This window comes from Bubalus bubalis, chromosome 2 (genome assembly GCF_019923935.1).
Source record: "Bubalus bubalis isolate 160015118507 breed Murrah chromosome 2, NDDB_SH_1, whole genome shotgun sequence".
Lineage (NCBI taxonomy): Eukaryota > Metazoa > Chordata > Mammalia > Artiodactyla > Bovidae > Bubalus > Bubalus bubalis.
The window spans coordinates 176,705,625-176,723,173 of record NC_059158.1 but is presented as its reverse complement, the minus strand read 5'-3'; the positions used below and the strand labels follow the sequence as shown (position 1 = coordinate 176,723,173).

At 51.0% G+C, this 17,549-nt stretch overlaps 1 protein-coding gene across 1 annotated transcript in view; it reads left to right on the top strand.

Annotated features, from left to right (window-relative positions):
- The window catches only part of OPRD1 (opioid receptor delta 1), a 40,730-nt gene extending 27,995 nt beyond the window's left edge, over positions 1 to 12,735 (top strand). The window contains exons 2-3 of the mRNA XM_006049493.4: positions 8,397 to 8,746; positions 11,586 to 12,735. Of these exons, the coding sequence (XP_006049555.1) occupies positions 8,397 to 8,746; positions 11,586 to 12,127 (892 nt within the window). The 3' untranslated portion in view covers positions 12,128 to 12,735. The remainder of the gene's footprint in view (positions 1 to 8,396; positions 8,747 to 11,585) is intronic.
- Positions 12,736 to 17,549: the final 4,814 nt, after the last annotated feature.

Below are 17,549 nucleotides of genomic sequence, written 5' to 3'. Positions count from 1 at the left end.
TATCTGTTTTTTAATTTGTTGCTTTTGGTATCGTGTCCCAGATTTTGTTGCCAAATCTAGTGTCATGAAACTTTCCCCCTGTTTTCTTCTAAGAGTTTTATAGTTTTAGTTCTTACATCTAGGTCTTTCATCCATTTTGAGTCAATTTTTAAATCAGGTATGATATAAGGGTCCAATGTCATATCTACAACTTTTTGAAATAGGAAAAAAAAAAGAATTAGAAACCAACAGTAGGATTTTGAGATGTGGGGAGATAAAATTTATCTTCCTAGGAAGTTCATTTTCTCAACCACTTTTGCTCTGCCCTCCAACTAGCCCCCACACGGTCGTCAGAATGATCTTTTGAAAAACACCTAAGTCAAACCCCATCACTCCCCTGCTTAAAAAGTGCAGCAATTTGTTCAGTGTCTGCCCCCTCCCTAAGATCATAAGTTTCAAGAAGTCAGACTGCCATCTTCACTCCTATAGCCCTTCCTCAGTGCCTGCACGTACCAGCTGCTCCATTGATACCTGTTGGATGAGTGAACAAACTTCAGCTTATAATAATAAGCTCACATTCTTTGACTTTTTCAAGGAATGTGGGGGAGGAAGGAAGTGGAGGAGGAAGGAAGGTAACAAGCACTGAGGGGCAGAACAGCAAAGTCATTACCAGCTGTTGGCACTAGACTTCCTGATTTAAATACCAGCCCTGCCGTTTCATGGCCATGTGACCTTGGCAAATCGCTTCACCTCTTAGGTCTCAGGTTAAGGGATGGCAGCACCTATTTGGGTGATGAAAAGCAATTTGAACAGGAGGAACAGGCCGAGCAAGGGTGAGATGTGGGGCTGAAAACAGGGGTAGGGAATCAATTACCTATAGACGGAACAGTGAGACCCTTAGTTCCCCATCCCTTGTACCCTGCACAGCCAGGTGGCCGCCCCTCCACTCTGCAGGAGGGTTTTTTCCTTGGAGAAGGTAACCTAGGGGGACTGAATTTGCAGCTGCAGACACAGGAAGGGTCACAGCGAGATACCAAAGGAAACAAAAATGGCTTTCCAGACCCCTTCTGCTACAAGGGGTAGCTCTGCTACCAGAATCCTGACAGCCAGAAGTGTGCTCTCCAGGGAGGAAATGGCAGGATTCTTTTCTGAAGCCCCCAAAGAAGGGAGCTACAGTCACTGATATTTAAGTGTTCCTAGAATAAAAGCCAGATCTCCATTCAGTCCACCTAGAATGAAGCACACCAGTTAACAGCCACTCCCCAGCCCCCAGTGTTGTCAATTAATTAATTAGTGCTTCACTCAAATGCCAACCTTTAGGGACTTCTCTGGTGGTCCGGTGGCTAAGACTTCACACTCCCAATGCAGGGGGCCCAGATTCAAACCCTGGTCAGAGAACTAAACTCCACATGCTGCAACTAAAGAGCTGGCATACTGCAACGAAGATTGAGGATCCCGCATTCTACAACTAAGACGTGACACAGCCACATAAATAAACACTAAAAAGAAAAGGGCAACCTTTGATCACATATCACCAGATATCCAAGTCTCCGGGATAAAAGAGGGAGGCCAAAGCAGACAAATAAACAAAAATGTGTGAAGCAGATAGACCATGCAGAGAGCAGAAAAAAATATAAGACAAAAATTGTCAGTATCCTTAGAGACAAAAGAGAAGATATTACGTTCTTGAAATAAGATGCTATAAATGCTATATAAAAAGGAATAATAAGAGAAGAAGAGGCACTGGGAAATAAAAATGAGAGACAAAATAACGTTTTAAAAAAGTCAATAGAAAGGTTGAGAGGTAATGAAAAGGAAAATTCTCAGAAGATGTACTGCAAAGACAGCAAATAAAAAAGAAGAAAAGGAGACAATCAATCTAGGAGGCCCAATATCTGACTACCGGATTGTCCAGGGATTCCAGAGAAAGCAGAGGGGAGGAAAGGACTGAAGAACTGATGAGGGGACATTTTATACTGAAGGGCATAAACCTTTGGACTGAGAGGGCCCAATAAAAATGAAAAAGAGCTGTCTTACGGCATATCATCACAAATGTCAGAAATCTAGGAGTAAAGAGAAGGTCCTAGGACTTCCCCAGTGGTCCAGATGTGCTCCCAATGCAGGGAACCCTGAGGTTCGATCCCTGGTCAGGGAACCAAGATTCCCCCATGCCACGTGGTGTGGCCTACAGCGATAAAAAGAATTAAATTTTAAAAAGAGAGAGAGAGAGAAGCTCCTAAAAGTTTCAGAGGTGGGAAGCATATACTACACACAAAACATCAGAAATTAAAATGGTTTCAGACACCTCAGTGGCAACACTGGAAACTAGAAGACGAGGGAGCCATGCCATCAATTTTCTGATGGAAATGATTTCCAATCTACTATTTTATGTAGAGTCAAAGAAATCAGATGTGAGGCTAGAAGAAAGACATTTGCTGGCTTGCCAGGGTGTAAATTTTTTCCTTCCTATGTACCCTTTCTTTAGGAAGTGACTAGAGGATGTGCTCCACCAAAACAAGGGCATAAACCATGATAAACAAGACTTGTAATCCAGGAAACAGGGGCTCTAACACAGGAGGACAGGTGTTCAGCGCTCTGAAAAGCAACCAGTTCCAGATTGAGAGAGGAGGAGGGAAGCTCCGGGAAGTGGATTCACTAGAAAAGCAAAAGGAACTTGATAGATTATGTGAGTGCACGGAAAAGGCTTTTTGTGGGTCTGCTGGAGTGTTTGAAGAGATTTATCAATGTGTACACAGAAGTAAGCAAATTTAAAAAAGAAGCAATTGTTTTTTTATTGAGATACCGTTGTTTTACAACGTTGTATTGGTTTCTGCTGTACAACAAAGTGAACCAGCTTCGAGTATACCTATATTCCCTCTTGTCCCTCCCTCCCGTCTCCCCATACCCCACCCATCTCGGTCATCACAGAGCACCGAGCTGAGCTTCTTGCATTATACAGCAGGTTCCCACTCTCTGTTTCACACAGGGTAGTGTATTCATGTCAGTCCCCATCTCCCAGTTCATCCCACCCCCCTCCCCCCAGCGTGTCCACATGTCTGTACTCTATGTCTGTGTTTCTATTCCTGCCTTGCAAATAGGTTCATCTGTACCATTTTTCCAGATTCCACATATGTGCATTAATATATGATATTCCGTTTTCAAAAAGAGGCAGTTTTTAACTCCACAAAAAACAAAAATTAGTACCAAAAAACAAATACAATTATAGTATACCATTTGGCTCAGCAGTGGACAGTACCAGAAAGTCATAAGAATGTAAGCCCTGGGGACTTCCCTGGTGGTCCGGCGGCTCTGACTCTGTGCTCCCAACACAGCATGCCCAGGCTCGATCCCTGGTCAAGGCACTAGATCCCATATGCCACAACTAAAGAACTCACATGCCACGACAAAGACTGAAGATCCTGTGTGCCACAACTAAGACCTTGGCACAGCCAAAGAAATATACATAAATAATTTTTTTTTAAACCATGAATGTAAACCCTGGAAAAAAAAATAAACTCTGGATATCAACTTGACTAAACAATTTTAAATTGTGGTAGAACTATATTGGGAGGATGGAGAGGAAGCTGGGTAGATGAAGAGAGTTCATCCTTATTGTGTTGTGGGCCTTAGTGGGGGTTTCCCTGGCGGCTCAATAGTAAAGAATCCACCTGTAATGCAGGAGATTCAGGTTCGATCCCTGGGTGGGGAAGATCCCCTGGAGAAGGAAATGGCAACCCACTCCAGTGTTCTTGCTTGGGAAATCCCATGGACAAAGGAGTCTACAGTCCTTGGGGTCGCAAAAGAGTGACACGATTCAGCAGCTAAACAACAACAAGGAGGAATTAGTAGTATTCACCAATACTTGGTTCTCCCTCCTTCTGGGCGCACAAAAGATTACTTTTCAGTCCCTTGCAATTGGATGGGGCCAATATAACTACTTCTGGACAGTCAGCTTCAAGAGAAAGTGCTGTGTTGCAGCTAGACTGAAGCTTAGATGACTCTGTGTCTGTCCCCTCTCCCTCTGTGGTGGCCAAGGCAGCCTTGGGTTAAGATAGCAGAGCCACAAGATTGAAGCAGGCTGGAACTGCCTCACGGAATATCGATGTCCTGGAGACACTGAATGGATTCTGCAAGGGTAAGAAATAAAGCTTCTTCATGTGTTAAGCCATCAAGATTTTGGGATTGTCTGTTACTGGTGCATACCCTGACTTTGTTATTTTGTTTAGTCACTAGGTCATGTCCAACTCTTAAAGCTCTATGGATTGTAGTCCCCCCAGGCTTCCCTGTCCATGGGATTTCTCAGGCAAGAATAGTGGACTGGGTCGCCATTTCCTTCTCCACTGGATCTTCCCACCCAGGGATCGAACCCACGTCTCCTGCTCTGGTAGGCGGATTCTTTACCACTGAGGCACCAGGGAAGCCCATAACCTGACTTAACTGAATACAAACTTCAACAGCTACTGTCTAAAATAGATACATCAAGAAATAGACATTTAAACATATTATTTAGAATTATGGAGATAATCACTAGAAGAATAACTAAAAACATTAGAAGTGGTTGCTCTGGGGAGCAGGGCTGAGAAGTAGAGACGAGGTGGGGCAGCAGGGCAGCTGTTTTCATTACAGTGCTTTGACACTAGGGTGTTGTATTACACTGGCAGAAACCGCGTGTATGCAGTCGGGAGGATTCCTGCCAAACCAACACAGCGGCCGGCTCTTCAGAGGGAGGGCACGCTAGAACGAACAAACGTCTGAGGCAACCACAGATGGGATTGGACAGGGTGGGCGGGCGCAGTGGGGAGGGAGGCCACCCAGATGAAATGCCAGTGTGAGGAGTTTGGTTTTTATCCCCATGGCCATGGGGAGCCATGGAAGGATCATAAGGGATAGAGTTGAATCTGCCTGAGCAAACTCACCTTTACTGTGGGCATCCTAACTCACGTGGAGGATGAATGGTGGGGCAGGAGGCTGCTGTGATGGTCCCCGTGAGAGCTGAGGAGGCCTGGACTGAGACATCTGTACCACAGATGTTGATGGAGAAGCTGCTATTCGTCTGGCAGGCCTGATGATACAGCAGGGTAGGAGATGGGCAACGTGCCCTACCTTCAGGGAGCTTATGTGGGTGAGAGAGACAAAGGGGGAGAAAAGAAGATAAAAGACAGGCGGTGGTTTGTACTTCAGTCTTCGTAAAGAAGACTGAAGCAGTGTAAGGAGATAGAGGGGTTTCCCTGGTGGCTCAGCAGTAAAGGAGTCGTGGGTTTGATCCCTGGGTCGGGAAGATCCCCTGGAGGAGGGCATGGCAACCCACCCCAGTATTCTTGCCTGGGAAATCCCATGGACAGAGGAACCTGGCAGGCTACAGTCCATGGAGTCGCAGAGTCAGACACGACTGAGTGACTTAGCATGCACGCACGCAAGGCGATGGAGGGGAGAGAGGGTACCAAGATATTGGGGCAGCAGCTCCGAGGAGGAGATATTTGAATAGAACCCTGGATTCAGTGAAGGAATGGAGGACTTCCCTGGTGGTCCAGTGGTTAAGACTCCGAGGTCCCAGTGCAGGGGCCTGGGTTCCATCCCTGCTCAGGGATCCCAGGTGCTGCAACTAAGACTTCTCGTGCTGCAACCAAAAATAAAGATTCTGCATGCTGCAACTAAGACCCAACACAGCCGCAAAAAAAAAAAAAAAAGAAGAAGAAGAAGAAGGAACAAGCCATGCAAAATTTGGAAGATGAGGGTTCCGGGCTGAGTGAACTGCAGTCCGGTGGCCCTGAGGTGGGATGGGCTTGATGTGGCCAAGGCACAGCAAAGAGGCTGTTTGTGGTGGGTAGGGGGTGGGGGCGGGGGCGGTGGGGAGCAGAGAAGGGACACCCACCAAGAGGAAGATTCTGGGAGCTGAGGCCTGAGAGGTGGTAGGGGCCAGTCTGTGGAATGTGGAGAGGACTTTGAGGAACTCCTAGGGGACTGAGAATCCCATGGTCAGAGGAGCCCGGCGGGCTACAGTCCATGTGGTTGCAAGAGTCGGACACGACTTAGAGGCTAAACCACCGTCCCTAGGGGGCTGAGAGCCGTCAAGTGGCAGGACTGGTACTGAGGAGGCAAGGAGGACCCGGCTTGGCAGCCAGTGGGCCTCCCCCTCCCTCTACTAGGCCCCACCGACCCCCCGAGTCGGCCGTGCCTCAGCCCTGTCTGGGCCAGCTACAGCAGCTTCATCACCCACTCCCCTTATCCCAGCCCCCTCTGGGAATTGAAGGATCCTTCACAAATCAAAATAGCAGGCAGAGAACAGCCTCTAATTGTTCTGCGTAAAAGAAGTGAAATTAGACGAGTCAGCTGCGGGGTTGGGACCGCCTCCCACACAGCTGTGATCCCGCACCCGCTGAAGGCAGACTTCCCGAGACTTGAAATTCTGCTGTCTCCGAGCAAAACTTTTTGCTTCTCCAGCCCCAGGGCAAATGACAGCTATTTTGGGAGGAAGGAGACAGATGCTGGCCCTGGAGGACAATGAAAGAGTCCTTTTTATTTTTTAGCCAAAAAAGAAAAAAAGAAAATCAGTCACTTTGTGAAGGAGCAGCCTTAGGTGATGTGAGTTCGTTCAGTCATTCAAAACAGTGGGCGCGCTCATGCTGGGGGCACCAGACTCGGCCGCTGTCAGGCAGGTTCGGCCCAGAAGAGCAGAGGTGCGCGGTGTGGCTCCAGCCTTGGTGGAGCGGGGAGAGAGCACTATCTGGGCCCCAGGAGGGCCAAGTTCTCCCCTGGTCTGCCACCGTCGCTCTGTGGCCTCGGATCACTTTCTCACCTCTCTCCAGTGTGGGCTTTAGGTTGCATTGTGGCTGCTTAGTCTTTCAGTTATGTCCGACTCTTTGTGACCCCATGGACTGTAGCCCACCAGGCTCCTCTGTCCATGGGGTTTCCCAGGCAAGAATATTGGAGTGGGTTGTCATTTTTTCCTCCAAGGAAACTTCCTGAAGCAGGGATCAAACCCGTGTCTCCTGCATTGGCAGGTATTCTTTACCACTGAGCCACCAGGGAAGCCCTTTAGGCTACATAGTGTTTCTCAAGCATTAGAGTCCATGAGAAGCTCGCGCACGTGTGTGTGTGTGTGTGTGTGTGTGTGTGTGTGTGTGTGTGTGTGGTGTCTGGTTGAAGATGAAGATTCTCCAGGCCCAATTTCCAGAGATTAAGATTGAGAAGATCTGGGGTGCAGTCTAAGAATCTGTACTTCTCACAGACTCTTCTGGTAATTCCCTCCAGAGTCCCTGGACCACAGGTAGTAAAAACTTTCCCTCAATCTCTCTGGGCTCTTCTTGCTGTGAAATTTGAAGAGTTGCTCATGCCTGGGTTTCTCAGATCATTCCAGGATCATGGAAGTATCCTAATCCCTGCCTTGGTGTCTGTGTGTTTCTGTGATGATCACGCTGCATGGGGATGGTCTGTTTCAGTGTATTTCGCCTCCTCCAGGCTACCTGGTGCCCAGCCTGGGCCTCCCCAGGAGAGGTCATGACTGTAAACGTTGGCCCAACAAGAGGCCAGCTGTAGGGCTGGCAGCTGGGCAGCAAGTAGACCAAGGAAGGATGCTGCCGAGCTCTGGGTGCCCGGCGTGGCTGCAGACATCTGGTTTGGACACCTGGACTCATGCCCTGGGTCAGGTGTGTGACTCTGTCACCTGCTTCCCTTGCCCGCAGCTGGGGAAGTCCAGCCACCTGGGGCTAAGGTGGCCTGGATAGGCCCACCGACTGGGAGCCCTGGTCAACCCTGGAGAACACCCAGGCAGTCTGAGGCCCCAGCCAGTTTGTCTCGGCTTCCTCAGAGTTGGCTAATCATATTCCCCAAAGGCCAGGTCAGTGGCAGAGGCCAGAGGGTCAGGTCACTCTGGTCTAGCCCCCAGCTTCATTTTTATATATGGAGAATAATAACAAATGTCATATACTGAGCACTTACCATGCTCTGAGCTCAAGGCTAAATGCTTTATCATCTGTTATTAAATTTTATAACAGCCCTATGAGGTTGGTAAAAGTATCACTCTTTTTTTTTTTCTTAACAATATGAACACCAGGGCTTAGAGAGGTCAAGTTACTAGCCCAGAGTCACTCAGCTAATAAATAGTAGAGGCAGTATTAGAACTGAGACCTGTTTTCCTCTGGAGCCAAGTTTTATCTTTAAGCATATTGCTTAGAACCCCCGAGAAGATAAGGGTTTTTCCTTGAGTAACTTCCTACTAAAATTACTCCCTGTTGGAGAACTCCTTTTGAATGTGTTATAGTGGAAAGGAGTGATGCTGAATCAGATAGGTCAGGGTTCTAGTCCGACCTCTGCCCCTGACCTTTCCCGTCACTTTGGGTCAGTCATTTCCCTCCGTAAGTTTCATGTGAAACTGAAATCCGTGAAATGGAACAATTATATATGCACTTCCTTTTAAGGTACACTAAGATGAAGACGGCCACCAACATCTACATTTTCAACCTGGCCTTGGCAGACGCCCTGGCCACCAGCACACTGCCCTTCCAGAGCGCCAAGTACCTGATGGAGACATGGCCCTTTGGGGAACTGCTCTGCAAGGTCGTGCTCTCCATTGACTACTACAATATGTTCACCAGCATCTTCACACTCACCATGATGAGCGTTGACCGCTACATTGCCGTCTGCCACCCCGTCAAGGCCCTGGACTTCCGCACCCCTGCCAAGGCCAAGCTGATCAACATCTGCATCTGGGTTCTGGCCTCCGGTGTCGGTGTACCCATCATGGTCATGGCTGTGACCCGCCCCCGGGGTGAGTGAGGAAGGGAGCCTTGGTACAGATCACTGACCACAGGAGGCAGCACACAGGCTTCTGTGGGTTTGTAGACCTTTTAACAGGGTGGGTGTAGGTGGATCACCAATGGAGTATGGGTTGCTGATCAATGAAAGGGTGGATGGCTGGCCAGTGGGAGTGTGAATAATCAACCAATGGGAATGTGAGTAATGGACTGATGGGAGAATGAATGACTGGTCAGTGGTCATATGGGTGGTTGGCCAAAGAAATTTTATGAATGGGATTATGGATGGCCAGATGTGTGGATGGATAGCCAGTGGGGTAAGGGTGACCAGTGAGCAGTGGGGGCCATAAGATCTGCAATCCCATCCCAAAGTCCCTTCCACCCCATTGGCCCAGATGACCAAAGCAGGGCCTAGAGAATGGCCTGCATGGAATGACAGGCGCATTTCCTCAGAGTGAAATGCTGTACCAATTAGTGTAGTATAGTAACTACCTGTATCAGTCAGGGTGGCTGCTGTAACAGCCATAGCTTAACGCAGTAGAAGTTTATTTCTCACTCACATCACAGTCCAGTGTGAGTAAGAGGAGGAGGAGCTCTACTCCACACAGTCAGTCAGCGATCCAGCCTCCAGATGATGGTTGGGGCTACAGTGTGCTGGCATCTGGGCTTCCATGGTGGCTCAATGAGTAAAGAACCCATCTGCAACGCAGGACGTGAGGGTTTGATCTCGGGGTCAGGCAGATCCCTTGGAGGTGGGCATGGCAACCCACTCCAGTATTCTTGCTTGGAGAATCCTATGGACAGAGGAGCCTGGCAGGCTACAGTCCATGGGGTCACAAAGAGTCAGACATGACTGAAGCGACTTAGCACACACACACGTACTAGCCTCTGGCCAGCAGATGAATATGGGAGTGGTGAGAAAGCACAATTACTTGAAATGCAGGGTCCATCACTTCCTAGTGATAGCTGGTTAGTTGTTGCTTTAGTCATGTCTGACTCTTTTGTGATCCCATGGATTGTAGTCCTGCCAGGATCCTCTGTCCATGGGATTTCCCAGGCAATAATACTGGAGTAGGTTGCCATTTCCTTCTCCAGGGGATCCTGCATTGGCAGGCAAATTACCAGTGAGCCACACTGGAAGTCCAGTGATAGCTGGTTACATGACCCCAACTTGATACAAATGGGAGAAGTAATTTAGCAGGTGTCAGAGACACTGGTCACTAACCTCTCTTGAGCCACGCTCTGTCATGGGGTGTTGAAAAGATTAAATGAGATGATAGGTTGTAAAACATTTAGGACAAGGCCTGGCTCATTGTCAAGGCCCAATAAGTAGCAGCTATTAGAATAACTGAGCCTGTGAGATAGACAAGGCAGGGACGCCTGCTTCCATTGGGCTGAAAGCAAACTGAGAGTCAGAGAGGTCAGGTGGTTTGTTTAGCAGGCATCTGGGAGAATCTGGCCTAGAGCCCAGGGTTCCTGTCCCCATAACTGTTGCTCCTTTTTGCCGCCAGGGTGAAGGTTTGCATTGTCGTAGGAGAGGGAACAGGCCTGGTGGGGAGTTTCTTGGCCACCCTCGACCCTCACAAGGGTAGAGTTCCCCGTGCCCTTATATAGTCTCTGAGTGATTTGTCTTGACTCAGCAGCTGGACCTCATTCCTCACTGTCAGCCTTCAGTTTACAGGCCATTAACTTCAGCCCTCCTGGGGGCTGGGCCAGATGGGCCTCCTCATCCCCTGCCCCCTACTCACTTTCTCTCTCATACACACACACACACACACACACACACACACACACACTCCCTAAGTGTGTGCCATTGGCACTCAGTTCTATAAGCCACTTGCTGTGTGACCTTGGACAAGTGCTGTTCCTCTCTGGGCCTGCTTCTGCCACCTGTACCATGAAAGTCCTTGGGTCCAGTTGTGGCTGGTGGTCTGCCAGCCTGATGTCCTGTGGACCCACTCTGTCTGTGGACCCCAGCCCCTTTCTCACAGCTCTCAGGCTCCAAGTCCGCTGGATGGGTCCTCAGATTCCAGGATCCCAAGAGGTCCTGGGAGTCCCCTGGGCCAGCCTCAGCCCTGTATCTGAATCCTATAACATCCCCAAGGTGCTCATGCAGCCTGAGCCCACACTCCAGGAGAAGGGAGCTTATTCCATCCCCTCTTATCTGTGCACAAGAGTGGCAGTCAGAACGTTCTTGACATGAAGGTGAGATCTGCCTCCTTGGCCCTAGCTCTGACCCCTGGACTCCCGTGTTTCTGCCCTGTGAGTGCACTTAGTGTTTGAACCATTCTGTGCTAAATGCTTTCCACACCATGGCCCATTTGATCCTCACAACAACCCTATGAGTTTAGGTACTGTTGTTAGTCCCACTTTATGGAAACTCTGGTAGAGGTTGAACAATTTGCCCAGGCCACATCACACAGTTAGCAGGGCCTGAGTCCTACTCTTAACACGTGCTTTCAAGTCAATCTTAGCAGTACTGTCCCCACTGGAGCTACTTTGTAAATGTGTGCAGTGTTTTCAGTTATCATCATGATAGACATTTAGTGGGCTTGAGCTAAATTCTATCATTATATCACTGCTCCCCACGGGCACAGAGGCTGATAAAGGGACTGGGAGAGACTATATAGAAAACAGACCTCCTTGGTTAGGGCCAGTTTGCTGGGGTCTTGAAGGATGAGTAGGAGTTCACCAAGTGCAGAAGTGATGGAGGACATTGCAGGGAGGAGAATCGAAAAGGCCAGGAGGAGGCAGCGGGGCTTGGCTAAGCCTAGAAGGGTGGGTGAGCAGGGAGACAAAGTCCTTAGGCCCACCAGCCCCTCACCCAGTGTCTTTCCTTGTTCTCTGGCTCAGACGGAGCAGTGGTGTGCATGCTCCAGTTCCCCAACCCAAGCTGGTACTGGGACACGGTGACCAAGATCTGCGTGTTCCTCTTCGCCTTCGTCGTGCCCATCCTGGTCATCACCGTGTGCTACGGCCTCATGCTGCTGCGCCTGCGCAGCGTGCGCCTGCTGTCGGGCTCCAAGGAGAAGGACCGCAGTCTGCGGCGCATCACCCGCATGGTGCTGGTGGTGGTGGGCGCCTTCGTGGTGTGCTGGGCCCCCATCCACATCTTCGTCATCGTCTGGACGCTGGTGGACATCAACCGCCGCGACCCACTCGTGGTGGCCGCGCTGCACCTGTGCATCGCGCTCGGCTACGCCAACAGCAGCCTCAACCCCGTGCTCTACGCCTTCCTCGACGAGAACTTCAAGCGCTGCTTCCGCCAGCTCTGCCGCATGCCCTGCGGCCGCCGGGAGCCCAGCAGCTTCAGCCGCGCCCGCGAAGCCACGGCCCGCGAGCGGGTCACCGCCTGCACCCCGTCCGACGGCCCCGGCGGTGGCGCAGCCGCCTGACCCTGGGCCGGCCGGCCCGCCGCGCGCCCCTCCGGAGGGACCCGGCGGTTAGGCGGAGTCCTAGTTGGGGCGGGGGCCACGACGCGGGGTGGGGCGGGCGGCGGCCCTGCCGTGGGGTGGTCTGGGGCCGGCTGGGAGTGGGCTGGTCGGCGGGGCGATGCCTCTAGGCCGAGCTCAAGGTCAAAGGCTTTGGGTTGGGGCAGGGGGAGCTCGCTAGCCCCAGGGAGTGGACCTGTGGCTCTGGGATTGGGCGGCTAAATGGGGGCCCCTTCGTTCTAGCTGGAGCTGGGTTGGCGGGAGTGAGAGCCTGGTCTGAGACCCGGCCCAGGACCAAGGAGGGCCGGTGCTGCGGAAGGTGGAATCGAGCTTCAAGATCGGGCCCGGTATGATGGGGAGGGGCCTCCTGTGGGGGTGAGTTGAAGGACGGGACGGTGAGGCTGACGGTCCAGCTCTGGACGGGGCTGGGAGAGAGGGCCTGTGTACAAACAGTGGGGCTGCAGCTTGGAGTCCGGTCCCAGCCCGGAGTTCCAGAAAGGGGAGGGGCTCGCCGAGGTCCAGGCCCAATTTGCCATTTTTATGAACGAAGAGAAAATAAACTAGAAACGATACACCTTTTCTCTCCTCGACAGTCGTTTCCCTGGAAGGGGCAGGGAGGCGCAGCATCGAAGTGGAGCTTGAGATGGGACAGTGGAGTTGCAGGACAGGGTAGCAAGCAAGACAGGCCTCAGCTGGGGCGGGGTCCCCACGGGGAGGAGTCAGGAGGGCTTGCAAATCCCAAACCAGAGCCTCCAGTCGGCCTCTGTGCCAAAGGCTGGTGAGGGGGGCTGAGGCAGAGGGAGGGGGCTTCTACTTTGAAGTTAGGTCCTCAAGCCACAGGGAGGACACTTTGGGGGTCCCCACGGCTGTGGCTTCTCTGGCCCAGATGCTGGAGGACAGAGGGCCACGCTAATAGCTCCCTGAGTGTAGGAGGCCCCTGGCTCTGGGTGTGTGTGTGGGGGGGGGGGGTTGGTTTCTAAAGCACCAGGGTGGCATTTTCCTCCTATCAGACACTGGCACCCTATAAGAACCTCCAAGAAATCCTCTCTCCCTTCTCCCAACATCTGGCTACTACACCCAGTATGTCTGATGAACTGCATCCCGGCCCTGGGACCTGACTTGGAAGGGACTGGGGAGAAGAAGGCTTTTATAACCGCAGTGCCAGCATCAGTCTGTGTCCCCAGGTCCCCAATCCCTGCGCGAGCTGCCCCATTCAAGCTGCTGAGGGCCAGGTCCACCAGACTTAGGCATAGAAGTTTTCCTTTTCGTTTGGCATTTTATTCCGGCATCCCCAGATCTTTGCTTCCCCCTATATGAGGGTCTGGTCTGTTCTCTGTGTCCCCCACCCCAAACTTCATCTCCACCACCCCCCCACCTCTCTCCTCTCCCCACAACACTGCCTCTGTCACATACACCCTGACTCCCTATTGAAGCTGTGTGCTGACATCTTTGTAAAAACAAATTTAATTTTCTTCCCTTTTTGGGACAGATGGAAAGAAATTGACGTCTTTGTCTCAAACAGGGGGAAAAAAAAAAGCGATATACCTCTTCTCTCTTTGACAGTCATTTCCTTGGAACAAAAGCCTTTCTCCTCTCTGGGAGGCTGTCACTCCAGCAGGGGCTGAACTAGCATTCTGGGGGTTGGGGCTCAGGCACCAAGGTGGGCTTTGGGCACCTTGAGGGGCAGGGATGCCCTTAGTGGGCAAAACATAGTCACCTTCTCAGGATGAGAAGCCCCAGACCTGGGAATGTCCTTCCTTCAGGAAGTGGCTCCACTAGTGTTCTGGAAGATGTGGGATCATAGCCAGCACTCCGATCAGGCTGCTAAGCTACCAAGGCCTGGGGTCCCAGTCCACCTGGATCGCTGTCACCATCCAAATGGAGCTTGTGACTATAAAGATCTCTGTGTCTGAATAGGGTGGGGGGTTCAGCAAGGCAGGGGACACACTCCAGGACACTTGGTATCATCACTTGGGACCCCCTCCTGCTAGTGCCTTCTGGAGATGTCATAGAAAGGGGACAATTTAGGAACCAGGGAAGACTCTTGAAGGCGGTGATTTGGAGCCAGGGCTGTTTATTCTCCTTGCAAACACTGGGTCCCCTTCAACCCCTCTGGGACAGGTCTGTCTTGAGGCTGCTCTAGACCCAGTCACTGCCATTTCCTGTGGCTGTCTGGATCTGCCTGCTTGTTACCAATCCTGGTATATAATTTTGTCTTGGAGTCAGCAGGGGCTGGGTCCTGACCACGTGCATTTAAGGTAAAGCAAACATGTTGAAATCTACTTCCTGTGCACACTGGGCTCTGGGACTCAGAAGTGAGTCCAATATGGCCCCATCCTCAGAAGGTTCGAGCCAATGCTTGGACCAAAGCATAAATGAATCTTTGCATCTCAGTGTGATGCATGTGAGGTGATAGGGAGCCCCAGGATGGGCGGGGGTGTCACAGGGAAGTGCCTTTTCTAGCTTTTTACTGAAACCCATATTTGTAGCAATTTTGAGAAGGGTGGAAAGGGTCAGAGGGCCTTAAAAGATGACTAGGAGCTAGCCACCAAGAAGAGAGAACAGTGTGTACAAAAGCATAGAATGATCAAGCGCTTGGTAAACCCAAGAAGTTGTGTGCAGCTGACGCGTGGGGCTCAGTCGAATGCTTCCGTGTGCTAGCCCCCATGCCATGAGCTTGATGCCCATCATTTCTCTGGTCCATGACAGCCCAGTGGAGCAAGTAATACTGCCTTTATTTTAAACAAGAAGTCAGGCTCAGAGAGGTCAAGCCACTTACCCCTAATTCACAGAGCCCATTTGTGGTCGCAGAACTCAAGTCCGTGGAACTCCAGGGTCCAAGTTTTCAGTAAATTCCAGGCATCATTGAAGTAGAAGAGCCTTAGTAGCCGGTATCCTGGGGTGACATTTTTGAAAACTTAAAACTAAATGGAAAAATCTGAGGGAAAGGGGCAATTTTCCATGAACTTTTGTTCCTCCTGAAGCTCTCCAAATCTTCAAGTTTCAAAGTGTATTGTGCATGATGCATTTTAAAGCTGCAAATTGACAATGTAATTCTAGATCATCACCGGGCTCTCAAAGCGGTGGAGTAGGTCTGATTTCCTACAAAATTTCCACTCCTCTCTTTTCAAGAGGTGGGAGGAAAGTTTTCGCTTCTGGTTTCAAAATGTCCTACAATTTCATATCTCTTCTTGTAATAGAAGTAGTGGTTAAAGCTGGGGTCAGAGCTTGGTTTTCCCTCTCTGTGTCTGTTTCCTCATCTGAAGAATGGACTTCCTTCATGGGATTGTTGTGAGAATTTAATGAATTAATGTATGTACAGGGCCCAGCACATGAGCTATTAACATGTGTAAAGTATCCATTATTACTCAAAAGTAGAGTTGCTGTGTAAGGTCAGAGCTGGAGACCCAGATGGAAAAGGAGGTGAGCTTTCAGGGGAAGTGATGAAGAGAGAAGAGGTGGAGGACCCAGCCTGGGGATCCCCTGCTTTTTAGGCTCAGGCACCACTATGGAGAGTGAGAAGCTGCCAGAAAGGCAGGAGGAGGATGGGGAGAATGTGCTACCATGGAAACCGGAGGAGGAGGGCGTTCCCAGGGGGAGGGAGTGATGGATAATGTCAAGTGTCATGTAAGACAGGTTGGGTGGGGAGGGCAGGAGAGTGAAGGGAGTAAACTGGAGCCTTCAGGTTCCGTCTTCGGTGTGGCCTGGAAGCCTCGACAGTGGATTCAGAAATCAGCTCTGACGTTAACTGTCTGGCTGTGTGACCTCTGTAAGGAATTTGCCCGCTCTGTGCTTCTGCTTCCTCCTAGACGTAAGACAAGGGAATGAGTCAGCCTCTAATATGATGCTCCGTTTCTAGTAAGTGTCCTGATTTTGACGGATTCTTGACCACTTCTAGCATTAGGATCTTAAGCAAGTCACTTCACTTCCAAGTGCCCTCTCTGAAGGTCGGACAGGGCACATGAAAAGTGAAAGTGTTAGTCGCTCAGTCGTGCCCAACTCTTTTCGACCCCATGGACTGCAGCCTACCAGGCTCCTCTGTTCATGGGGTTTTCCAGGCAAGGATACTGAAGTGGGTTGCCATTTCCTTCTCCAGGGGATCTTCCCGACCCAGGGATCGAACCTGGGTCTCCTGCACTGCAGGCAGATTCTTTACTGACTGAGCCACCAGGGTGCATAGTAGGCCTCCAAGCCAGGGTTCTTCTGTAATAAGAATGGGGGTGCCAGAAGCTGCTGTCTAGGGAGGTTTGCTTGGCTTGGAATTTGAGATGTTCCCCAAGATGAAGAGGGGTCACCATGTCCTAAGAGAGGAGGAGCAACAGTCCAGGTTGGGCCTCCGCTGGGCCCCTGACCCAAGACCAGCCCCTTGGTTGTCAGCAGCAGATCCTCAGCCTGGCCTCTGCCTGCCTTCCTGCCTGGCAACTACCGCAGATCCAGGCTGGGAGTCAGCTCAGGGACTCCAAAACCCCTAGGAAGTGCTCCCCGTGGATCCTGACTCCAGCACTCACACACACACACCCTTTTCTCTTATCATTTATTTACTCATGATCATCTCTTCCTTTATTTCATTTCTGGGCACTGCGCACATAGTATGGAGTCAGGGGAGGTGATGGGTGAGGAGTCTCTAGCAGGGGCTCGAATTGCAGGCCGGGTGGTTCTCGGGGAGGGCAGCTTGGAAATTCAAAATGGTAGCTGGAGGGGAGCTGATGCGGTTAGGATGGACCTCCTGATGGAGCAGAGCGCTAGGCTTGGGGCTTGCTCAGTCTCTGGTTCACCGGCGGCACCTGCCACGAGCCCCACCTGTGTGCAGCTCTTCCTGGACACGGAGTGCCTTCGCATCCCCTTCTCGGTGAGAGGCCAGTGTCATCACTCCAGGGAATACAGACAGCACGTAGGGCCCTTCGTTGTTCTAGGCACTAGACGTGGGGTAACACTTCATCTTCACAGCATAACTATGAATAGGCATTACTGTTACCCCTATTTTATAGGTGAGAAAACTGAGGCTCAGAGAGGGCAATGACTTGCCTAAGGGCACACAGCTGGTCCATGGCTGATCCGGCTAGAATGCTGTCTTGGGTCTGTCAAGTCCACTTCCTCTGCATGCCTGACTCCCAAGCGGACACTCTGTGATTACACAAAGGGGTACTAGGGAGACCCTCGCGTCCAGGTCACAAGTGTGAATGGAGCACCCTCCCTGGCAGGCTCTGTGTCTCATCACCTGGGCGGCAGGGGTACTGGCTGGGCCGCCCGAGAAACTGCTGTGACTTTGGCAGTTGCTTCTCTCCCATCCAGTCACCCTCTGCCTCGGAAGACTGCTTTGCTCTGTGAATTTGTGGACTGCCTACCATGTCTGTGCTGTGTGACCTCAGGAAGTCACTTCACTCCT